General features: G+C 38.7%; 1 protein-coding gene across 1 annotated transcript; it reads right to left on the reverse strand.

Annotated features, from left to right (window-relative positions):
* On the reverse strand, positions 1-26,617 carry LOC142509386 (geranylgeranyl diphosphate reductase, chloroplastic-like). The gene is made up of 3 exons (XM_075619565.1): positions 26,172-26,617; positions 540-1,207; positions 1-41 (listed from the first exon to the last, which is right to left on the reverse strand). Exons 1-3 carry the CDS (start codon positions 26,615-26,617, stop codon positions 1-3), a joined length of 1,155 nt encoding a protein of 384 aa, XP_075475680.1.
* Between the last annotated feature and the right edge of the window lie 375 nt (positions 26,618-26,992).

Raw genomic sequence — 26,992 nt, forward strand, 5'->3', positions numbered from 1 at the left:
TCATTCGAGATTGGCAAAAATTTGGGATGCAATTTTAGAATCTTTAATTATCATAATTGATAAGATTAATTAAGTAAATATAAGATTAGAAAATATAATAAGATTTTAAATCTTATTTTTACGTAAATAGGCATCCAAAAGATTTTTGCAAGATATCAATTGATCAATCTTACGGCTCTTCAATTTTTCGTGTGCGGCTACTCTCAAAAACCCTTTCTTATGCAAGAAAAATTTGGCTTAAATTTTTGAGTCGAATCTTTCGTGTTATATCTCTACGCAAAACTTCTTCTAATTTTCTAGTGCGAATTAGAAGAGGAACAATTCATCTAGTCGTGGACCTGATTAGAAGAAAGGTGTATTTGAAGAAAGTTCGTACGGATTCATCAAGAGCTAATCCGTTTATACCGGATTAGTTGGAGCCTCGTGATTAATTCACAAAGTTATAATTTTCTAATTTCCTATGAATGTTTTTGTTAAAATCATACGAGCGCCCAAAGTAAAACATATTTTGATTGTCAAAATAAATAAAATTTTTAAACTTCCGCTGCGTTTGGACGTGTAGAAAACTGAAGACATCTCTGCTAAGTTTTCGTAGTATCTCATCTTGTCTTCCGGCAATTTGATTCTTTCTTGAAACGCTATGGCGCAAGTGTAGTCTCCTGCTTTTATCGACTTCACTACCTTGCCATTGGCGCCGTCTGCTCCGATTATAACGTCTACGGCGAGTGTATTTTTGTTATTATTTGAGATGTAGTGGATCTGATAGGGGGACTTTTCCGACGCTTGCATGTCTATATTCGTCACAAGGGCCTTGACGAGTGTGGCGCCGCAGTCCACTGCACGGTTGCGTAGGAAACTATCAAGCACTTTGCGGCGGAGCATGGAGATGAACACGTTCGGCTTCAGAGTTTTCCCGAAGTCGACGGTGACGTTCGAGGGTGAGACAATCTTCATTTGGGTCACTTTGCGGTGAATAAAGTTGGATGGGATAGAGAACTCATCAAGCATACAGAAAGGGATTGCTCCGCCGCAGGGCTTTGCAGCTTCGGGGCTGCGTTCGAAGAGGAAAGTCTCTATTCCACCAGCTGCCAGAGCTTCTGCAGCGGAGGACCCAGCAGGGCCGCCGCCAATGACAGCGGCGCGGAGAGTGGCGTTGATAATGGCGGTTTTGGTTCTTCTTTGAGGTTTAACAAATACGCGTTGATAGCTTTAACAGTGTTGAATCTAGTGGGAGTGTTGAAAATGTGGTGAAAGGAGGAATGGGCAGCCATTTTAGGTGGCGTTATTACGAGGTTATTCAATAGCTTCAGCAAAGATCATTTAAATGGAGCAACATTTCCAAAAGCTTGATGCTAATCATGAAAAACTATTTGTCACTAATCACATATCAAGAAACTAACATCAAGCATCGAGGGTCTTTGCTATTTTAAAGTAGTGCACCAACTCAATATGATTTTAGAGAAAAGTGGATCTTGAAAATTTTATATTGATGGTGGGTTTATTTTAGTGTTGTTATTGATCTTTGCAATTTGTTTGATGGCTTTTAAAATTATCTTTGTCGTTAATTTTGAGGCGGAAGATTAGAAAAGAGTGGGAATCTTTTAAGGCTTTGGATGGAGCGAGGTCGGTTGTATTACTGTTACATGTTATACAATAAGGGCTAGATAGAATATTCTCTTAATGTTTTATTTTAATACAATATGTTTAATTAAATATATGACGAGTCTCTCAAAATTGTTATAATACCGTTTTTTCATCTAATATAGATAGAAAGTTTTAAAAATTTGGTTTTCATCGTTCAAAATGATTTTGAGTGTCTTGTTATTTTAAATCATTCATTGCGTGTTTATATTTGACTTATCTTAAACGCTAAATATCAAACCAGTCCGGAATTAACGTAGTTGCTCTTTCTAGTGAATACTTACGAATTTTATTCAACCTTCTAATAAGATCCACGATCAGAGACTTTGTTTCTCGTGTAGTGTAAGGTCCTATAATATATTATATGGTAATTTTGCATAATTAAAATAAATATTTATACCAAATAAATTCAGGAATTGTTTTAAAAATATGTATTTTAGAATATCAAAATTAATACGATATAAAATATGTAGAACCCGTAAATTAGACTACGCATAAGTCATGCATAATTCCTAGTATTTTAAATTAAAATAATTTTATTGCATGAGTATTTAATTACTTTTCTTTGAATTTAATTATTTTATGCAGTAGTTTAGTTGCTATCTTTTCAGTTAATTAAATGAGACCGTACTGGAGTTGGAGTTTGGAGATAAAATTTAATATTAAGAAAATATTTCTAGAATTTATTTAAGATAAATAATAAGTTACATTAATGTGAAAGAAAGTTTAAGGAATTATTCGAATAATTTGAGATTAGTAGTAAATAAAATTCAATAATTAATTTCCTAATTCACTAAAATATTTAATGAGTAGATAAAACTCTAAAGAATTAAAATACAAGATTTAAGAAATATTTTCCCCTCCATTTTTATCTACAATTTTCGGCCCTTCCCTAATTAATTTAAAAATAGTTGTCAACCCATTTATTTAATATCTTCCCCTATCCATTTCATGATAAATAATTCCCTAAAAATTTAATCACCACTAATTAATATTTAAGCAATATTCTACCATGTTATCTAGCAATATTTCCATTTTTTTTTTATAAAAATCGGCCACTACCTTTGGAAGATTTAAAAGTTTAACAACTCATTTCCTTGATTCCTTTCCTTATCCATTTTCTTGGGAGATAATTCTATCACACTAAATCTTCAATAATTATTAATTAAGCAATTTACCACCGCATTTAATTGAATAAAATCGGTCATCCCTTGATTTTTTTAAAAGATTTTAATTAGTTGGACAATTTATTCTTTAATTATCTTTCCTTAACTTTTTCTAGGTAGATATCTTCCCCACCTTTTAATTCACTAAAAAATAATTAATTAAGCAATTTTCTTCTTGAACCTAAACTAAATTTCGACCCCTTGCACCTCTAATATTCCCCAAAAATCTTTTGATATCCTTCATATTTTCCTTATCTCACAAATTCATGGATAACAAGATTTTTTCTTACCATTTAATCTCCCATTCTATCTTGCAATTTCCATTCACCCTCCTAACCATTATTCCCTCTCCTCACCACCGAAAATCAGAGGAAACCTCAGTGTAAAAAAACCGTGAGAAATCTGAGAGAAAATATAGAGGAAAAGTCGAGTAAAAGAAAAGAAAGAAGAAGACTCCTCCTCCGCGCCGCATCGTGTTTTCTTTTTGTTTTATTCAAAACAAAAATCCAAGCATGTATATGTTTTTATTTACCCTTCAATCAAGTCATATAGGTATTTTTAAACAACGCATGTACATGATTTTATTGCAAGAAAATCGAAACTCATATCAATAATTTTCGAAAAAGTAGATGCAGATTTCGGCCCCTTTCCTTGCTACCTCACGGGTTGGCTTGTTTTAATTGTTTCAGGTATTGGTTCGACCCCTGGCTCCCAAGGCTGCTTCTAGACATGTACTAGGACATGTTAGGACCATGTTGGTCCAATAGTTCAAGCCCCATGCATGCTGGAAATCGGATATGACAGCAACTCCCTCCTAGTGTCACTCGAGTTTCAATTTTCTAGTCATCTTGCTGTCAAGGGAGAGTTTCTGATCTTGGCTACCCTAGGGGCCTATAGCCATGGTTAGAACACCCCCCTATCATGTCTAAGACGTGACCAAGTCACCCTTTCGAAGCTTGGTCCGTGGTGGAATCGGTTTTCAAATAAAAGAAACAAGAACAGCCCCTTCTTTCGGCCATTTTGAATTCTGCATGTGTCCCTCGGTTTTTGGTTGTTTGGGGTGGACCTTGTTTGGCCTCTGGCCCTTAGCCCTGGTTCACACCCTACCCCTTGATGTCTAGATCGAGCCATGGTCAATCAAATGGCCACTGGAATGGTCCATGACAGCAAGAACCATAGCAACCTCCCACGCGCAGGTTTAGTGCTCGGGTGGGACGTGTGGTTTGATTTCTGAAGTGGTTCGAATTGTGGCTGGCCTAGGGCCCTTAGCCATGGTTTAAATCATTCCTTAGGAGGTTGGTAAGAGGCTCTGGTCGGTGGTTCAAGCCCCAATGGCCGGTAGTCTCGAAAATGATGCAAGGAAACGGAAGCGCGGCTGCTGTAATTTTGACAGCAAGTAGTGCTGAAAATCAGAGGAAAGTTTCGGGTTCTTGGTGGCTTTTAGCCTATGGCCTTGGGTTGGACAGTACCTCATCGAGTAAACAAGTGACTCTCGAAAGAGAGTTTCATGTTTTTGGCCTCCATTCACTAAATTTCGAGTACTGTAATTTTAGGAGCATTATTTCATCATTTTAAGAGTATTTCAATCATGACTAAATGATGGTTCGGTGTTGGTTTGGGTTGGCACGGAGTCAGGGTTAAATACTAAGTCGTTTGAGGTAATTGTCTCGCTTTTGGAGTCAATTACAAAGTATGGTCAAGTTAAACCATTTGCATATTTTTCATGTGAGATTTAGGTCGCACCGAGCCTGGGAACGATCCAACCCATTCGGTAAAATTAATACAGGATATTTAATTTCGTTGTTTAATTACATTACGTGCAAAAATATAAAATATTCATTTTTGAGAATTATGCGATATTGCTTGTGGCCATTTCACTATCATGGGATTATTGTATCACCGGTGGTCACGTACCGGTTCAGTTCAGTTCCACCCAGTATACTGTGACATTAGTCTGATCAGACGATCATTACTTGCCCCGATGGTCACTTACCGGTTCAGTTCAGTACAGTTCATGGGGCCACTTGCGTAGAACATATTCTCAACAGAAAAATATTATTTCATGACAGGGCTCTACGGAGCGAACATTTCACTTATGATTTTAAGTTCAGTTACGCACGTATTATAATTACTCATGACATGATATATATTTACGTTACTCCAGACTCATGACATTTTACCTTGCATGCAATTTTATTATTTATTCATTTACTCGTTATTTACGATATATGCATTTTGAGTCTTTAGACTCACTATACTTGATTGTCGTAGGTACTGATGAGGTCGGGACCGAGGACGGGGACCAGTGAGCCATCTTGGGTCGGCAGAAGTGGAACCCGAGGACCTCATTTCAGCATTTACCAATTTTTTTATGCTCAAACATTTTATGTTTCGTTGGATTATTTTAAATTGTTATTTTGCAAACAAATATTTACTTCCGCTGCTATTTCGAATATTTAACTTCATCTATCGGTTGAACTATGAATGAGACATTTTAATTATTTAATGAGGCATTTTAATTATTTAAAAATAAAATTTTTAATTTTTCCGCAAATTTTCAAACACGAATTTTCGGGCCATTATAGCTGGTATCAGAGCAATGATTCTGTATAGGGTTGTGCTACTACTGACCTCAAAAAGCTCACGAAGTCACGTCTTCGGTCTGTAAGTTTTACATTTACGCATTTTATTTAAAGCATGAATTATTTTAACTTTATGTTATCATGATTATTTTTACGTTCAGATTTTAATTGTTCAGTATTTATTTAAACTTAAAATAAATTATGGAATTATGCATGTTGGTTACGTATGGGTTATGTATGGAACAGTATGCCTCCTAGACGTATTCTTGAGCGTACGAGAGATGATGAGCCTTGCCAGGAGGACAGAGAGGAGCAGAGGCAGGAGAGGCACTGACCTCCACCCCCTCCACCTGACATGAATGCCCAGATGCTAGCTGGGATGACACAGTTCTTCGCCCAGTTTGCGGAGAACAATGTTGGAGCAGCCAGGCCGACAGGGCCCGAAGCTGTCTATGAGAGATTCATGAAGATGCATCCTAAGGAGTTTTCAGGGACGACGGACCCCATGATTGCCGAGGGCTGGATCAAATCCCTCGAGGTTATCTTCGAGTTCATGGAGCTTGGAGATGGAGACAGAGTTCAATGTTCCACTTATTTATTCGGAGGAGATGCCCGCTTATGGTGGAAAGGAGCGTCAGTAGCCCTGAACTTGGCTACGCTGAGCTGGACATGCTTCATGGAGGTATTTTACTCCAAATATTTTATTGACGAATTGCGTTCCACATTGACCAGGGAGTTCATGACCCTGAGACAGGGAGATCTGACTGTTACGGAGTTCATCCGTAAGTTTGAGAGGGGTTGCCATTTTGTGCCCCTAATAGCGAACGATGCCAGTGCCAAGTTGAGACACTTTCTGGATGGTTTACGGTCGATCTTGCGCCGTGATGTTAGGGTGGCTGGCCCTACTACTTATGATGTTGCCGTCTCCAGAGCTCTAGCTGTAGAGCAGGACCAGCGTGACATTGAGAGGGATCGCCAAGGGAAGCAACCGATTCCAGTACCACACCGCCCTCCTCCTCCGCACCAGTAGCATCAGAATAAGAGGCCTTTCCACGGCCCACCCAGAAACAGAGGCCAGCAGCAACAGCAGTAGCGGGGACGTGCAGTCCCAAGGACCTTTGAGCACCCTGTCTGTCCCAAGTGCTCACGCCACCATCCTGGGGCATGTATGTATGGTTTCGGGAAGTGTTACAAGTGTGGTAGCCCAGACCACTTGCTACCGCAGTGCCCACAGGGAAGTCTGCCTAACCAAGGCAGAGCCTTTGCTCTCCATGCAACAGAGACGAACCCAGACACCATGCTTATGACAGATATCTTACAGCTTTATGTTTATATTTTAAATTCAATGTTTTGGGAATTTAAGTTAATATTTTGAACTTAGAATTGCGATATGATTGCATGCTCTACTCAGTATTATATTCGGGAATTAGGTTATAAGAACTTTGACCCTTGCATGTCTATAAGTTTAGTTCTTGTAACTATTGGGTTCAACTTAGAGTTCCAATCTTTCAGGGAGAATTTTTATATCTGGTTCCGCTACGAAAGCCTTGATAGATTCAGGGGCTACTCACTAGTTTATTGCTGAGGTCTTTGCTAACTTCCTCAAGGTCAAGACCGTTGGGTTAGATGTGGCGTATTCAGTAGTACTATCTTCTGGGGAGGAGATGACAGCTACCAATGTGATCCGAGACATAGACCTCGAGCTTCATGGCAATCTTGTTTATGCGGATCTTATCGTGCTACCGATGCCAGAGTTTGACATTATTCTAGGGAATGGACTGGCTATTGCGGAACTAGAGTTTTGATTGACTTCCAGCGGAGATCTGTTCTAGTCCTACCGCCTGGGATGACACAGTTCTTATTTGAGCCAGACAGGTACTTTCCTTTACCGCGTATTATCCCTTATGTCCAGGCTAGGAAGCTCATGCATAGAGGGTGTCGGGCGTTTTTAGCAACTTTTATATATGTCCCCGAGGCACCCAGTCAGTCAGCCGCGGATGTTCCGATTGTTAGAGATTTCTTAGACGTTTTTCCTGAGGACGTCTCTGGTATGCCACCCGAGAGAGAGGTGGAGTTTTCTATTTCCGACTAGCACCGACAGAGATAGGCAGAGCTTAAGAAGCAGATACAGGAACTTCTTGACAAGGAGTTCATTCGTCCGAGTTTTTCTCCATGGGGCGCACCAGTCTTGTTTGTGAAGAAGAATGATGGCTCTATGAGGCTTTGCATTGATTACCGGGAGTTGAACAGGGTGACAGTGAAGAACAAGTATCCACTTCCGCGGATTGAGGATTTATTTGATCAATTGCAGCGAGCTTCGGTATTCTCCAAGATTGATCTGCGTTCTGGTTACCACCAGTTGAGAGTGAAAGATGCCGATGTTTCCAAGACTGCTTTTAGGAATCTTTATGGCCACTACGAGTTCCTTGTGATGCCGTTCAGTTTGACGAATGCGCCAGCGATCTTCATAGATCTCATGAATCGCGTATTTCAGCCGTATCTTGATCAATTTGTGATAGTATTCATAGATGACATTCTCGTCTACTCAAAGAATCAAGAGGATCACAGCAGACATCTGACCATAGTGTTGTAGACCTTGCAGAAGCATAAGTTATTCGCAAAGTTCAGTAAGTGCGAATTCTGGTTAGAGAAGGTGGCATTCATAGGCCATATTGTTTCTAGCAGCGGTATTGAGGTAGACCCAGCGAAGGTTGCAGCAGTCAGAGATTGGGTTGTGCCACAGAATGGCATCAGAGATCCGTAGTTTTCTTGGGCTAGCAGGATATTATCGAAAGTTCATTAAGGAATTCTCCTCTATCGTCGTTCCACTCACATCATTGACCAAGAAGAATGTGAAATTTGTGTGGAGCGATGAATGTCAGAAGAGCTTCGATACTTTGAAGCAAGCTCTTATCTCAACACCAGTTTTGGCCATGCCGTCAGGGCCCGGTGAGTTTGTTTTGTATACCGATGCTTCGAAGCTCGGTTTAGGCGCATTGTTGATGCAGCATGGGAAGGTGATAGCATATGCTTCTCGACAGCCGAAAGCTCATGAGAAGAATTACCCTACCCATGATCTAAAGTTGGCCGCCGTAGGTTTTGCCTTTAAGATTTGGAGGCATTATTTGTATGGAGAGAAGTGCCAGATCTTTACCGACCACAAGAGCCTCAAGTATTTCTTTACGCAGAAAGAGCTAAACATGCGTCAGAGGCGTTGGTTGGAGCTTGTGAAGGATTATGATTGTGACATTAGCTACCACCCGGGTAAAGCTAATGTAGTCGCGGATGCATTGAGTAGAAAAGTCGCAATGATGGCTCATTTGACAGTTTTGAGACCTCTTCAAACTGAGATGCAGAGGTTTGGTCTAGAGACTTACCCTCGAGGTAGAGTTCCCCGTCTATCTATCTTGACTATTCAGTCCTATCTTCTAGACCGTATTCGCAGGGGTCAGTCAGCAGATGAGCAGTTGGCAAAGTGGAAGAAGAGAGATGAGGCCAAGGGAAGTGTCTTGTATACAGTGAGCGACGGTATAGTGAGATATCGAGACAGGATGTGGGTTCCTAGCAGTGATTCTCTCCGAGCAGATATTCTATCAGAGGCCCACATGTCGCCGTACTCTATCCGTCCAGGGAGTACAAAGATGTACAAAGATCTGCAGTTATTGTATTGGTGGCCGGGAATGAAGAAGGACATCAGACGGTTTGTATCCGAGTGTCTGACTTGCCAGTTAGTGAAAGCGGAGCTTCAGAGACCATCAGGATTGCTCAAGCCTCTTCCCATTCCCGAGAGGAAGTGGGAGAATGTTACCATGGACTTTGTCACCGGTTTGCCGAAGTCAGTCAAGGATCAAATGCTATCTGGGTGGTTGTAGATCGTCTTACAAAATCAGCGCACTTCTTGCCCATTAAGACGACTTTCACCATGATTCAGTATGTAGAGTTGTATATCCGGGAGAAAGTCCGACTTCATGGTATCTCAGTTTCGATCGTGTCCGAAAGAGACCCCGGGTTCACTTCCTCGTTTTGGAAGAGTTTGCATTCGACCATGGGTACGAAGTTACTGTTTAGCACAGCTTTCCATCCGCAGACAGATGGACAGTCAGAGCGAGTTATTCAGATTTTGGAGGATCTTCTCCGTGCTTGTGTCATTGATTTCTCAGGGAGTTGGGAGTCGAACTTGCCATTAGTGGAGTTCACCTATAACAACAGATTTCAGTCGACTATAGGAATGGCTTCGTTTGAAGCACTGTATGGCCGTAAGTGTAGATCCCATGTTCATTGGGATGAAGTAGGAGAGAGAGCAGAGTTGGGTCCAGAAATTATTTAGCATGCTGTCGATGTAGTAGTCAAGATCCGTGATAGGATGAGGACTGCTCAGAACCGACAGAAGAGTTATGCGGATTAGAGGAGGAGAGACCTAGAGTTTGCCGTGGGCGACCATGTCTTTGTGAAGATGGCACCTATGAAAGGTGTCATGCGGTTTGGAAAGAAATGGAAGCTCAGTCTGAGATTCATTGGACCATTTGAGATCCTCGACAGGGTTGGGATGTTAGCTTATCGTGTTGCTCTTCCGCCGAATCTGGCCGGAGTACACAATGTGTTCCACGTCTCTATGCTGAGGAAGTATATGGCGAATCCTTCGCATGTCTTAAACTTTGAGCCGTTGCAGCTTACTCCGAACCTGTCTTATGAGGAGTGACCAGTGCAGATCTTAGACAGACAGGAGAAGAAGCTTCGGAACAAGCTGGTTAAGCGAGTCAAAGTCAAATGGCTTAACCATTCAGATGAGGAAGCTACGTGGGAGTCTGAGCCCGAGATGAGGAGTCGTTATCCTGAGTTATTCGGTGAGTTCTAATTTCGAGGACGAAATTTCTTTTAAGGGGGTAAGGATTGTAGAACCCGTAAATTAGACTACGCATAAGCCATGCGTAATTCCTAGTATTTTAAATTAAAATGATTTTATTGCATGAGTATTTAATTACTTTTCTTTGAATTTAATTATTTTATGCAGTAGTTTAGTTGTTATCTTTTCAGTTAATAAAGTGAGGCCGGACTGAAGTTGGAGTTTGGAGATAAAATTTATTATTAAGAAAACATTCATAGAATATATTTAAGATAAATAATAAATTAAATTAATGTGAAAGAAAGTTTAAGGAATTATTCGAATAATTTGAGATAAGTAGTAAATAAAGTTCAATAATTAATTTCTTAATTCACTAAAATATTTAATGACTAGATAAAACTCTAAAGAATTAAAATACAAGATTTAAGAAATATTTTCCACTCCATTTTTATCTACAATTTTCGGCCCTTCCCTAATTAATTTAAAAATAGTTGTCAACCCATTTATTTAATATCTTTCCCTATCCATTTCATGATAAATAATTCCCTAAAAATTTAATCACCACTAATTAATATTTAAGCAATATTCTACCATGTTATCTAGCAATATTTCCATTTTTTTTTTATAAAAATCGGCCACTACCTTTGGAAGATTTAAAAAGTTTAACAACTCATTTCCTTGATTCCTTTCCTTATCCATTTTCTTGGGAGATAATTCCATCACACTAAATCTTCAATAATTATTAATTAAGCAATTTACCACCCCATTTAATTGAATAAAATCGGTCATCCCTTGATTTTTTTAAAAGATTTTATTAGTTGGACAATTTATTCTTTAATTATCTTTCCTTAACTTTTTCTAGGTAGATATCTTCCCCACCTTTTAATTCACTAACAAATAATTAATTAAGCAATTTTCTTCTTGAACCTAGACTAAATTTCGACCCCTTGTGTAAGGCCCGAGAATTTGATTACCGTAATCTGAACTGATTTGGGTGTATTTACCGTAATATGAGATTATTCTGGGATGATTTCTTGATTAATTGAAGTAATTATAGACGGAACGGAGTGGACCGGGAAAGATGAGAAAAGACGTGAATATATGTGCAAAGGTGTGTACTCGCGCACATGCGCGGCTGGAATGCGCGAGCATGGCAGAGCAGTTGGCGCATATGCGCCGGATGGAGGCGCGCATATGCGCGAGATGTGCGGAAAGAGTGGTGCGTGACCAGAAGGTCTCGCGCATATGCGCGACTTGTGTGCGCGCATATGCGCGAGTAGTCCTGTAGCCAAAGTTTTGAGACAGAACCTTTGGCGCATATGCGCGGAGTTGAGGCGCGCATATGCGCCAGAAGTTGTGAAGCAGCGCATCGAGACCAGTAGGTCTCGCGCATATGCGCCGGTTGGGGTCGCGCATTTGCGCGAGTCATGCAGAACAAGAACATGCCACGTTTCTATCATGCACGAGTTATGTATATATATATATATACATACAAACGTAAATTTGGCAAGAAGAAACGAGAAAAGGGTCGAGGAAGTTTGCCAAAAATCCTTACGCCTTTTGTGAAAGATCCGCCCGTCTGAATTGTAATCCGACTTCAGTACTGTGTTCCTATCAACGCAGGCTACAACTGGATGTATGTTTTGTTACGTTTAGATACGATTTGAAATTATGATATTGCCAGAATTGAATACACGTCATATATGATGTTCTTGACATGTTAGACATCATAGAATCGAAGTCAGATTAAGAAACGGACTGATTATGGAATTATTATGATTTTCGGAGTCGATTTGATTAAGAATCGATATCAGATTTATATCATCGTTGAGATTATGATTTCTACCGATATTAATTATGAGTTATGGTATTATATCTGTGATGTTGGGACTAACGGGGTTATCGAGACTGTATTGGTATGCCGTCGAAACATCAGTTGATTGATATGGATCAGACTCGGTATTGGTTGAGATGGTATTGTGGTATCATATGTCGATTGGCATTGATCAGATTATGTTTTGATTTGAGTATTAATTAGAACATGTTTTGAACTGAGTTATATACTGATATTGTATCTATTCGATTGTCATTATCAGATTTGGGCATGGACAGAGTTGACTTCAATACTTCGTCTTCGTCGGACCGAGAAGGTAAAGGTATAAATTAATGTTGAGTTGGGATTGCACAAATCAAGTGAGGTTTGGCTCGAGTTTCCCTAAATCACATACTTTACCTTATTGTATTGATTTGATTGATGTACTTGTTCTCTTGATTTATAGACAGCAGGTATTAGACGAGTAATCTTTTGACAGAAGTGCCTGATAGTGGTGGGATCGCCACGGGCACATTGCACGATGTCACAAGATAGTGTATTGGCGATTGTGCTAAAGTCTGTCACCGGATGTTTGGCTATCGATGTGGATAGAATTATAACTTCTTCTATTACTGATGATCGATATTATATCGATGTGGATAGAATCGGAGCTTCTTCTATTACTGGTGATCGGTACCGCATCGATGTGGATACAATCATAACTTCTTCTATTACTGGTGGTCGATATCATATCGATGTGGATAGAATCGGAGTTCTTTCTATTACTGGTGATCGATACCATATCGATGTGGATAGAATTGGTATTTCTTCTATTATTGGTGATCGATATCATATCGACGTGGATAGAACTGGAGTCTTTTCTATTACAGTTGGTCGATATGGGAATGCTAACTTCTGGAAACCGGGATCCCTATACTAGGATTGAGTCTAGTCTTAAATGTGAAGTCATGAGTCTAATTGACAGTTATATTGATTCATGTTGATTATGTTCCTGATGATGGTACATGTGTAGAATATGATTTATTCTTGATATGGATTTATATTCTGATCTGAATACATGTTAGAAATATCTGTTATATGCTTTTATATTGTTTTTATGATGATTTATACTGAGAATATAATTCTCACCGGAGTTATCCGGCTGTTGTCTTGTTTGTATGTGTGCATGACAACAGGTGGGATAGGATCAGGGTCAAGAAGAGAACGAGACTGGACTAGATAGCGTGGAGATCCGGGCTTCGAAGCAACTTAGGATTCAGCACTGATATATAGTTGAACCTAGTTGAATTCTTGTAGATAATACAAGATTTGTATGTTTATGTTTAATATGTAATTTGAATTGAATTACATTACGTTTCCGCTGTGTATTATTTTTTTTTAAAAAATTTAGACCATGTTTATTATAATTGTTTGAGTAATTCCTAAAGACGATTAAGGAATGAATTAGCGTCCGGGTCCCCACAACAGGTGGTATCAGAGCATTAGCTTCCAGAACATTAGGTTCTAGAACTGTAGGCTATTGAGACTGAGATAGAAGAGAGTGAGCGGGGTAGATTGAGTTTTCTTTCTTGCATGTGATTGCTAGCATGTGATCTACATATAATGTTGACTTTCATTGTGTATGCTAGCATGATATTATGTTTACTGCTTTTAAATACATGTTACCTGAATAACTGAGTTGATTTGGTAATATGTCTGATTTGAAACTGGATCAGAACCAATTCTTGATCAGAGGTAAGCTGATCAGGATTGGGATTGAGACGGAATTGTCTCCTGTTACTACTAAAATCTGTGATTATCAGATATTCCTCCTAGAAGAGTTCCGGAACGAGGTAGTACTTCGACTGATCTGTTAGATGTGTCAGAAACTCAGATGGAAAAAAAGTTGAAGGAGTTTCAGTTATTTCAGCCGTCGATTCTGAGTGGTATCGAAACGTCTGAAGATTGTGAGAACTTGTTTGATGACATAGAAATACTGTTTGATTTACTTGATTGTACAGAGGAACAGAGAGTTAAAATGGTGCCTAACCAATTACGAGAAGCCGCCAAGAGTTGGTGGATTACAAGTAAAAGAATGTTAGAACAGAGAGGTACAGTGATTTCGTGGGAAATATTCAGAACTGAATTTTATCGAAGATTTTTCCCAATTTCGTACCGAGAGGACAAGAAAGCAGAATTTGAGAATTTGAGACAAGGCCAACTGAATATTGAAGAATATGTTGCTAAATTCTCTACTCCACTACGTTTTGTTCCTCAGATAGCTGGGAGTGATGAAGCTGTAACGGAGCAGTTCATCAAAGGATTGAATTCAGAGATAGTTGCATTGATAAATATGCAGCGACCTTACCATTTTGCTAATACTTTGAATAAAGCAAAAAGAGCTGAGGCGAGTCTGATTAGACAACAAGAAAGGATGTGTGCAATGCAACCCCAGACACAACAATCCCCTCTCCGATTGGATAGTTGCAGTAAGAGTGGGAAGCAAGATTTGCTGAAAGCTTCGAAAAAACAGTTCAAGAAGTTAGGGAGCGGTTCATCTAGCTCCAGTGGTTCTAGCCCGAGTTATACCAGAGTTTATTGTAGAACCTGTGGAGGGAGACATCCCATGGAACAGTGCCAGGCAGTGACTGGTCGGTGCAATATCTGTAAACAGCAGGGACACTTTGCTAGAGTCTGTCCACAGAGAGGTTCCCGAAGATTTCAGGGAGCAGAATCATCTGGTGGTAGTGATCGAGGAACAGACCCAGGACACACGTGATGATATAGTGGCAGGTAATAATCTTTTATGATTATGTTGCATATGTATTGATATATACTAATGCATTCCCTACGATTATCTTTGACTGAGTTGTATTGACATATGTTGTACATGTTGGGTCTGTATTACTGTAGTATTGATCTTTGTACCTTTTGGGGAAAAGAATTGATATCAGTGAATTCTGTGATATATTGTGTACTGCAGTAAAAAGAGAATGAGATTGAATTAGATTGTATTGTACTTGTGTTATCTGATTTTGATTACATTATTGATATTAATATGCTAACAAGTACAGAACTATTATAGATTCTTGCCAGGAGATGGTAAGAGTCGGACCTGAAATGGCCGATGAACGAATGATATACGGTAAGGATTCTCGATTTTGAATTCCTTGATATCCGTATTATGTATGATTCGATGATTATCGAAAAGAATGGAGTAATTCCTTATGTATTCAGTTGATTACTGAAGTTGAGCCTGTCTGGGAATGATTTGTCAGTTGTAGGAGAGTTGCTATAGTCGTTCCAGATGAAATCCGGTTTTGTCTTATATCAGGGAGAGTGACTTCAGCCTTGATTTGATATCAGGTATGGATTTCATTTTAGACTTATGTACAGAATGATATTGATTGAATTGAAAGAATTGAAATGTCAGTTAAAAGATTTACTGCCTGAGAGTTAGAGTTACATTTGATTATGTGTTTCTCTGGGGAATACTTCAGTTCTGTATATGGGTTGATAAATCCTGTGTTCCGAAGTGTTCTGATGATCTTATGCTCGTTTTATCTATGATATTTTGATATGTTCGCAGTGTATGATTGATTGAATCGAACAGTTGAAATTTGTATTGAATATTTTGGGAACTGAGATTGTTGTATACAGAATTGTTCGGCTATGAATCCAGATTGCATTCAGAGTCTGTGATATCTGAAGATAGTATACTGATTTATTGTAGCACAGTTGAGACAGTGATCAGATTGTTCAGAACTTGATTTCGATAGTCAGAACAGTGTGTTAATCAGAATACCAGGTAGGTAATGCTTTATTTTATATAATTAGCTAATTTGTTTGTGCCAGATATTTCGAATTTGAAATGACAGGTATTGTCAGAGGCACACAGTAGTAGATTCAGTATTATTCTTGTAACAGGAAATATGTGATAATTCGAACGGACAGTTTTGATGTAAACAAATGAAATCAGTTTTGTCAGAATTTATATTGCAATGTCTAAATCGCTGACAGATGAAGACAGGAAGATAGAAACCAGGAGATTGATTATACAGATTATCGCTTCCTGAATAGAAATAGGAGTACATTTCTATGGATCTGGTGATAGACTTACCGAAATTGTGCCAAGAATGTACCAGGATGTGGTTATGATTGAACGATTGTTCAAATCGGCATATGTATATTGTACAGGATGATGTACAGATATGACAAGACGACTGAGAGCTAAGTTAGAAAAAGGGGTCAGATGGTATTGAATGCCAGAGTTAATTATATCATACCAGTGATTTTTGGTTGTTTTATACTTTTGGCAGAATGTATAACATGATGTTGATCTATGGTTTATAGATTGACAGATAGTCGGAGCGAACTATCTAGATACTAGAGGATATCCAGGAACTGTAGTGCTGGATTTTAGCTCTAGTGACCTGATGTCTTGTCACTTATGAATTATTGTACAATAATAGCTATTAGATGAGTATCGAGATAGCTACAGACGAGACATTTTACAGTGAGTACTACAAATTTCCTCTGAATGGGAATGATCTTACAGGTGATATTTGAGATTGAATTTGATAACAGCTGATGATATTGATTTGGTATGAGCTGTTGATTGGTATATACGGATGTTGTATAGCCACTATTTGCAAGTAATTTTATCAGAATGGTTTGATAGAATGAATTTGCAGAAGTAACCTCTATTATACATTCCTTCTTATCTGATTTCATTGCCTACATTCCTTCTTATCTGATTTGATTGCCTGTGATTTCGAGGACGAAATCATATCTTAGAGGGGGAGAAATGTAAGGCCCGAGAATTTGATTACCGTAATCTGAACTAATTTGGGTGTATTTACCATAATCTAAGATTATTCTGGGATGATTTATTGATTAATTGAAGTAATTATAGACGAAACGGAGTCGACCGGGAAAGACGAGAAAAAACGTGAATATATGTGCAAAGGTGTGTACTCGCGCACATGTGCGGCTGGAAAGCGCGTACATGCGCGAGCATGGCAGAGCACTTGGCGCATATGCGCCGGTTGGAGGCGCGCATATGCGCGAGTTGTGCGGAAAGAGTGGTGCGTGACCAGAAGGTCTCGCGCATATGCGCGAGTAGTCCTGTAGCCAAAGTTTTGAGACAGAACCTTTGGCGCATATGCACGGAGTTGAGGCGCGCATATGCGCCAGAAGTTGTGAAGCAGCGCATCGAGACCAGTAGGTCTCGCGCATATGCGCCCGTTGGGGTCGCGCATATGCGCGACTCATGCAGAACAAGAACATGCCACGTTTCTATCATGCACGAGTTATGTATATATATATATACATACAAACGTAAATTTGGCAAGAAGAAACGAGAAAAGGGTCGAGGAAGTTTGCCAAAAATCCTTACGCCTTTTGTGAAAGATCCGCCCATCTGAATTGTAATTCGACTTCAGTACTGTGTTCCTATCAACGCAGGCTACAACTGGACGTATGTTTTGTTATGTTTAGATACGATTTGAAATTATGATATTGCCAGAATTGAATACACATCATATATGATGTTCTTGACATGTTAGACATCATAGAATCGAAGTCAGATTAAGAAACGGACTGATTATGGAATTATTATGATTTTCGGAGTCGATTTGATTAAGAATCGATATCAGATTTATATCATCGTCGAGATTATGATTTCTACCGATATTAATTATGAGTTATGGTATTATATCTGTGATGTTGGGACTAACGGGGTTATCGAGACTGTATTGGTATGCCGTCGAAACATCAGTTGATTGATATGGATCAGACTCGGTATTGGTTGAGATGGTATTGTGGTATCATATGTCGATTGGCATTGATCAGATTATGTTTTGATTTGAGTATTAATTAGAACATGTTTTGAACTGAGTTATATACTGATATTGTATCTATTCGATTGTCATTATCAGATTTGGGTATGGACAGAGTTGACTTCAATACTTCGTCTTCGTCGGACCGAGAAGATAAAGGTATAAATTAATGTTGAGTTGGGATTCCACAAATCGAGTGAGGTTTGGCTCGAGTTTCCCTAAATCACATACTTTACCTTATTGTATTGATTTGATTGATGTACTTGTTCTCTTGATTTATAGACAGCAGGTATTAGACGAGTAATCTTTTGACAGAAGTGCCTGATAGTGGTGGGATCGCCACGGGCACATTGCACGATGTCACAAGATAGTGTATTGGCGATTGTGCTAAAGTCTGTCACCGGATGTTTGGCTATCGATGTGGATAGAATTATAACTTCTTCTATTACTGATGATCGATATTATATCGATGTGGATAGAATCGGAGCTTCTTCTATTACTGGTGATCGGTACCGCATCGATGTGGATAGAATCATAACTTCTTCTATTACTGGTGGTCGATATCATATCGATGTGGATAGAATCGGAGTTCTTTCTATTACTGGTGATCGATACCTTATCGATGTGGATAGAATTGGTATTTCTTCTATTATTGGTGATCGATACCATATCGACGTGGATAGAACTGGAGTCTTTTCTATTACAGTTGGTCGATATGGGAATGCTAACTTCTGGAAACCGGGATCCCTATACTAGGATTGAGTCTAGTCTTAAATGTGAAGTCATGAGTCTAATGGACAGTTATATTGATTCATGTTGATTATGTTCCTGATGATGGTACATGTGTAGAATAGGATTTATTCTTGATATGGATTTATATTCTGATCTGAATACATGTTAGAAATATCTGTTATATGTTTTTATATTGTTTTTATGATGATTTATACTGAGAATATAATTCTCACCGGAGTTATCCGGCTGTTGTCTTGTTTGTATGTGTGCATGACAACAGGTGGGATAGGATCAGGGTCAAGAAGAGAACGAGACTGGACTAGATAGCGTGGAGATCCGAGCTTCGAAGCAACTTAGGATTCAGCACTGATATATAGTTGAACCTAGTTGAATTCTTGTAGATAATACAAGATTTGTATGTTTATGTTTAATATGTAATTTGAATTGAATTACATTACGTTTCCGCTGTGTATTTTTTTTTTAAAAAAAATTTAGACCATGTTTATTATAATTGTTTGAATAATTCCTAAAGATGATTAAGAATGAATTAGCGTCCGGGTTCCCACACCTTGCACCTCTAATATTCCCCAAAAATCTTTTGATATCCTTCATATTTTCCTTATCTCACAAATTCATGGATAGCAAGATTTTTTGTTACCATTTAATCTCCCATTCTATCTTGCAATTTCCATTCACCCTCCTAACCATTATTCCCTCTCCTCACCACCGAAAATCAGAGGAAACCTCAGTGTAAAAAAACCGTGAGAAATCAGAGAGAAAATAGAGAGGAAAAATCGAGTAAAAGAAAAGAAAGAAGAAGACTCCTCCTCCGCGCCGCGTCGTGTTTTCTTTTTGTTTTATTCAAAACAAAAATCCAAGCATGTATATGTTTTTATTTACCCTTCAATCAAGTCATATAGGTATTTTTAAACAACGCATGTACATGATTTTATTGCAAGAAAATCGAAACTCATATCAATAATTTTCGAAAAAGTAGATGCAGATTTCGGCCCCTTCCCTTGCTACCTCACGGGTTGGCTTTTTTTAATTGTTTCAGGTATTGGTTCGACCCCTGGCTCCCAAGGCTGCTTCTAGACATGTACTAGGACATGTTAGGACCATGTTGGTCCAATAGTTCAAGCCCCATGCATGCTGGAAATCGGATATGACAGCAACTCCCTCCTAGTGTCACTCGTGTTTCAATTTTCAGTCATCTTGCTGTCAAGGGAGAGTTTCTGATCTTGGCTGCCATAGGGGCCTATAGCCATGGTTATAACACCCCCCTATCATGTCTAAGACGTGACCAAGTCACGCTTTCGAAGCTTGGTCCGTGGTGGAATCGGTTTTCAAATAAAAGAAACAAGAACAGCCCCCCCTTTCGGCCCTTTTGAATTCTGCATGTGTCCCTCGGTTTTTGGTGGTTTGGGGTGGACCTTGGTTGGCCTCTGGCCTTTAGCCCTGGTTCACACCCTACCCCTTGATGTCTAGATTGAGCCATGGTCAGTCAAATGGCCACTGGAATGGTCCATGATAGCAAGAACCATAGCAACCTCCCACGCGCAGGTTTATTGCTCGGGTGGGACGTGTGGTTTGATTTCTGGAGTGGTTCGAATTGTGTCTGGCCTAGGGCCTTTAGCCATGGTTTAAATCATTCCTTAGGATGTTGGTAAGAGGCTCTAGTCGGTGGTTCAAGCCCCAATGGCCGGTAGTCTCGAAAATGATTGCAAGGAAACGGAAGCGCGGCTGCTGTAATTTTGACAGCAAGTAGTGCTGAAGTTCAGAGGTATGTTTCAGGGTCCTTGGTTGGCTTTTAGCCTATAGCCTTGGGTTGGACAGTACCTCATCGAGTAAGGAAGGTCATGTTTTTGGCCGTTCGTGATTCAGATCAGTTTAGAGGTTGTACGAGAACTTACGGTGCAATGTGCCAAAGTGACTCTCGAAAGAGCGTTTCATGTTTTTGGCCTCCATTCACTAAATTTCGAGTACTGTAATTTTAGGAGCATTATTTCATCATTTTAAGAGTATTTTAATCATGACTAAATGATGGTTCGGTGTTGGTTCGGGTTGGCACGGAGTCAGGGTTAAATACTAAGTCGTTTGGCGTAATTGTCTCGCTTTTGGAGTCAATTACAAAGTGTGGTCTAGTTAAACCATTTGCATATTTTTCATGTGAGATTTAGGTCGCACCGAACCTGGGAACGATCCAACCCATTCGGTAAAATTAGTACAGGATATTTAATTTTGTTAGTTTAATTACATTACGTGCAAAAATATAAAATATTCATTTTTGAGAATTATGCGATATTGCTTGTGGCTATATCACTATCATGGGATTATTGTATCACCGGTGGTCACTTACCGGTTCAGTTCAGTTCCACCCAGTATACTAGTGGCATTAGTCTGATCAGACGATCATTACTTCCCCGCAGTGGTCACTTATCGGTTTAGATCAGTACAGTTCATGGGGCCACTTGCGTAGAACATATTCTCAACAGAAAAATATTATTTCATGACAGGGCTCTACGGAGCGAACATTTCACTTATGATTTTAAGTTCAGTTACGCACGTATTATAATTACTCATGACATGATATATATTTACGTTACTCCAGACTCATGACATTTTACCTTACATGCAATTTTATTATTTATTTATTTACGATATATGCATGTTGAGTCTTTAGACTCACTAGACTTTATTGTCGTAGGTACTGATGAGGTCGGGACCGAGGACGGGGACCAGTGAGCCATCTTGGGTCGGCAGTAGTGGAACCCGAGGACCTCATTTCAGCATTTACCAATTTGTTTATGCTCAAACATTTTATCTTTCGTTGGATTATTTTAAATTGTTATTTTGCAAACAAATATTTACTTCCGATGCTATTTTGAATATTTAACTTCATCTATCGGTTGAACTATGAATGAGACATTTTAATTATTTAATGAGGCATTTTAATTATTTAAAAAGAAAATTTTTAATTTTTTCCGCAAATTTTCGAACACGAATTTTCGGGCCGTTATAAAATATATCTGGAATTTAAGTAAAACACTAGAGCTAAATAAATGCAAATTGGGGATAGAAAGGGCATGTGTTACTATTCTTATAAATTAATTTACGCTACATTATATGCATATACACACACATCCAATATTACCTTAAATAGAGAGAGAAGGAAGAAAAAAGCAAAAAAAAAAAAAAAAGAACCATCTCCAACCCAAATTCCCGTCACCATTGTAGCAATCGTCGTAGAATTTCCATAACCTCTTTGTCCGATGTTGAAACTAAAAAATTCTTGAAAGGTTGTGTTCCTAACATCCTAATCTTTGATTCAAGCCGTAAATCGAAAATTTTAAGCAAGGATTCAGCTGGATCAAAGCTGTTTTTTAGGCCGGTTCTGCGCTTCTTCTTCTTCATTTTCCGGTGAGTTTTGCTTCGTTTTCTTGGTGGTTTAGTAGCTTAGAGGTGAGGTTTATAGCCTCTGATGATTTCCCTGTTTTTCATCCATTTTCCAGCCAGTTTTGGGCGTTTCCGATGACTTTTCCGGCTACACACCACCTCGAGGCCGTCATTGTTTGATCTAGCTCCCTTTATTGGTATAAACGAACTTGAATTTCCAGATTTAGGATAGTTTATAGACTGCCCAAAATTGGGTTTTACATGTTTCGATTTAAATTGTTTTCGTTGATCGGATCGTACTATATTGATGAATATATCGGCTAATTGTTGTAGGTTGAACCTTTTGGACGTGTTATGGTATATTTTTTTCAATCAAGAATTGTATAATGAACTAGTTGATAGAGGTCATATTTACTCCTTTTATTGCATCGTTTGAGTCTGAGTGTAAGGTATAGGAAATTCGAACTACGTAACCCGACTGCATGCAATCTAAGGTTTTATTTAAAATATGAGTTTAATGATTTTTATGCATTCATTGCATGAGTATTGCATGGATAAGTGTGTTTTATGGTTACCTTAAAGTTTCATGCATTATTATTTTTAGTTGCATTTAGCGCTTGAACGAGTAACAAAGACCGGGGATAATCAGGAAAAATAATTTTATTGAATAAGTAACTTTAATTATTTAATAATATATGGTGTATTTAAGGGAGAATTTCGAAAATAGGCATTGGTTCGGAATTTTTACTCGTCAGGCAGTATTTTAAACCGGTGCGCAAATTTTATCGATTCGGAGGAATTTTTGAGGGTTCGGCAATATTTTCAAAAACGTACCAAAACAAAATATTTTTCATGAGTGTGATTGGGCTTTATGGGTTTTGTTAGTTCTTAATGAGAACAAAACCCTTTTAACCCCTCTAATTTTTATATTAGGCCCATTAGTGCATGTTTATTTAACCTAATCACTACTAACTAAACCCTAATCCTAGTCATTGTACACGGCCGCCACCTCTCTCTCCTTCAGCAGCTTTTTGAGAGAAAAACCAGCAGCCTCCATTGAAATATCCCTAGGTTTTCAAGAAAGCTTCTTCCCCGCATCTCCAGTGCAAGCCCTACGCGCGTATCTTCTAGTTTTTGAGCACATAAACGTTAAAGCACGTCATGTATCTATTTTTCTCATTATTTACACCATTTATTTGCTGATATATATGTATTTGCATGAGAACTCCTTTGATTTATCATGTGGTACCATTTTTGCAAAGGTTTGACACGAAATGTGCGTTCTATTGTTTCTTACTCACGTTTTTGTGATTCTTGTGCAAGGGGGCAGCCGACTTGGGTTGCTAGGCAGCTGATACTATCGAGAAGGAAGAGGGTTGAGTGCTGGAGTTGAAGCTGGGTTGGTTTATGTGAGGGCCGATCGGTTTGGGTGCAAAAACCTCGTGGCTAGGCGACTAGATCGAGAGGTTGTGGTGCGTTTGCTGTGCAAGGGTCATCCCTAGCCCTGGACCAGACCCTGTTGGGTCTGATTCGTGGCCTAGGATGGCTCGAACATGGCTGTGGTTAGGGAAGAGGCCGATTGAGTGAATGATGCTAGGGTTGTTCTCGGTTGGTGCATTGTTGGTGGCTAGCGGTCGTTTGCCTCTTGCAGCGTGCATGGGGATGTGAGCTTGGGTTAGGTCGGTCCAAGAGGGTCCTAAGGTGGGATAGGAAGGGTTGTTCCAAGGCTAGTTCGAGCTGGTAGGACTTTGGGTCGAAGGTTTGCAAGTTTAGTGTACTACGGTTGAAGTTCGTAACACACTGGAAATTTCCAGCAACCTTTGGGCGTGATTCATATGTCATAAGTGGTTTGGAACGAGTGGTTTAGAGGCTGCTCTTGTAGGTTCGAGTCATTGTTTGTGTTGGGAAAAATTTGGTTAAGTTTCTTGTTGATACGGGTTAAAATCGGGACCCCGGTCCAAGTTTTAAAACGAATCGTATAAGTTTTGAAACGAGCTCGAGTATGTCTAAGAAATGTTTATTATTATGTTTTGAGGTGTTTTAAGGAGTTTGGTAGGCTTCGGGTCGAAATTTTGAGGTCCAGGGGTAAAATGGTCAATTAGGGTTATCGGGGGCAAAATGATTATTTTGCACCTGGGTCGAGTTAGCAGTCCTGACAGCACCCTAAACACGGTTTTGACATGTTTTAAATGTTTATGTTATTATGTATATGAATTTTTATGAAATTATGAAAAATACATTGCATGCTTGATTTAAAGGAAAATTTACGTATATGCATGATTTTATAAGTGATGAAAATGATGACACGTTTTGAAGAAAGGGAGTTGGTTGTGACTAATATGAATATGTATACGATGAGCTGTAAGACCAAGGCTCAGTGGATGAGTAATACTGTAACTGATGTCCCCGCCGCTGGGTACCACTGTAGAGCCCAAATTCAGTACACGTAAAACTATGCATTTATTTAAATTGTTAAATTATTTAATTAAGTTTAAAATGATTTTTAGAGATGCATGAGTTATTTAAATGTATTATTTTAAATTGTTTATGTTTATGTGATGCACGTTAAATGTTTTCTTGAGTTTCATGTTTCAGGCGATTATTCAATGTTGGATCAAGGAAAAGTGACCGGCGACGATTTTGGCAATTTTAAAATATGGTATTTTAATTTAAGTTAAGAATGAGGCATTTTAAATGATTTATTAAACTTTTAGCATTTTAAAGCCTAATTTAATTTACTAGGTGATTTTAAAAATTTATAACTTATAAAGTTTAGCAAATGTGCATTTTATTTTAAATTAGGGGACTTTTCTTAGTAGACGGAATCACATTTCTTAACTAATATTTTTAATTAGCATTTTAATTGTGTAATTAAGAAAATCATTTCCCTAACTTACTCTATAACTCACGCACACACACTTTAACACACACACACACACTTTCATTGCATAGCATTTTGAAAGGATCGGTTAGAAGGTGATAAGTGTTTAAAAGAAGGGGTTGAATAAACACTCACGGATTATATATATTTTTCGAAAATTGGGTTCAGTTTAGTGACAAACTGAATCTGGTATCTCATCAGTCGATAACAATCAGTTTAACTGAAAAAACAGTTGCGGAAGTAAACTGACTTAGAGATAGAATAACTGACTAAAAATAATAACTGAAATAAAATGCACACGATTTGTTTCTGGATGTTCGGAGAATAGAATAACTCCTACGTCACCCCTTCTATCACGAAGATATGATTATCACTAAAAGACTTTGATCGAATACAAAAGTTGTACTGACCCACTTCAGTTTGGACTTAACACGGCCAAAACTGAAAGTCTTAGTTCAAAAAAACTTTTACAGTGCGTGACTGAATTTAACACGACTGAATGAATCTAACAATGATTTCAAAGTGCTAACAAGCTCGTAAATGTAGCCTTGATTTCTACTGATCAATATGATAAGAGTGAGCTTTTGATATTTGAATACGAGTAGTGATTTTAGCAGCGTAACAGCAAGCTTGAATAGAATAGTTGTTCGTGTTTTTTTTTTCGACTGCTCTTCTAGCCTATTTATAGGCTTCTCTTCCAACGGTAACAATAAATAATATTTGAATCTTTATATCCGTTGATTGCCACGTCAATATTCCTCTGACTACCGTACAGTGCAATCTCTGAAATGCGGCGTTCCACTAAGTAACAGTCTGCTGTGTACCACTGTCGGTTGAATTTCCTTTCCCGATAACTAATGACGAGTTCAGCTGAAGAATCAGTTGCTGAGCAATAGCTGGTAAGGTTTACAACTGCTGTTAGTTGACTGCTCGTTCAGTTGCGTAGTTCAGTTGCGGCTTCACGCGTTCAGTTATTATAATCAGTTGCGAGCTTTTGTCCTTCAGTTTGTCAAACGCCGAAACTTAGTTTTCAATAATTTCCCCTTTTTAGGTGTTTGAAAAAACTAAGCAAATAATAACTGAACAACTTAACTCATTGTAGATAAGATAAGAATTCGATTAACTGAAATTCTTCTTAGAGAACAATAAAAACTGCTACTCGAAACAGTTAACTTCTGATTGCTCTTCAACGAGATTCTGACTGCTTTTGTTGTTGATCTAGCTGAGCTTTAATCTCTTCCCCCTTTTTTTCAAATACATCCATCTTATTTTATAACCTCCGAACATCTACTGATAAGAGGCCGACAGTAGTGAACACGTTTAAGATTGCATTAAGCACCGTGGTTTGCATCAAATCTATTTTCCTTGAGACAGACGTCTCCACAAAGTCAACTCGTTTGCTAATTGAGTCTTGAGTTAGGGAGAGACTCTCAACTAAGCCTCTATTTTGTCTAAGTTCCTCTATTGTAAGAGAGATAGAGGTCAGAGCAACTTGAATTTTCTTCAGCCTCTCTGAATTGAATTCAACTGAAGAGTCTAGTTTTAGAGAATGAGCAAGTTGAGTGTTCTGAATTTTCTTGATATCATCCATCATCTGTGACATGTGATTCTGGATGTCCTGAATCTCTTCAAGTACTAAATCCATGTCTGAAGATGGATGAGGAGATACAGATTCAGTAATCCTTGATTCATGTTCCCTGGTAGTTTGATCAAAGACCACCATAGTCCTGTCAGATACTATCGTATCAGCATGTATCAGCTCTGGAACGTCTTGCATACTGGCTTCTTCTTGAATAGGAGGAGATGAAGAGTGATTCGGAGAAGTAGATGAAATGTCCTGCTGATTAAGTTGATGATCTGTGGGAGTTTCAGTTGGAGGGTCAGTGACTGGTGCTTCTGATTTTGGTCAACTGAAACTTGTTGCGGCTCGTCAGTTGGGAAATTTTCAATAGAATGCAACTGAGCCTCCACAGTGTCAATAGTTTCTTGATTTGTCACGACAGGTGATTGAATGGGCACATCAGTTTGAACACTTTGTTCAGCAGAGACAAAAGGCTGAACTGGTTCCTCAGTGTAAGAGATAGGATCATCTGTAGCT

Source organism: Primulina tabacum, chromosome 1, assembly GCF_025594145.1.
Source record: "Primulina tabacum isolate GXHZ01 chromosome 1, ASM2559414v2, whole genome shotgun sequence".
Taxonomy (NCBI): domain Eukaryota; kingdom Viridiplantae; phylum Streptophyta; class Magnoliopsida; order Lamiales; family Gesneriaceae; genus Primulina; species Primulina tabacum.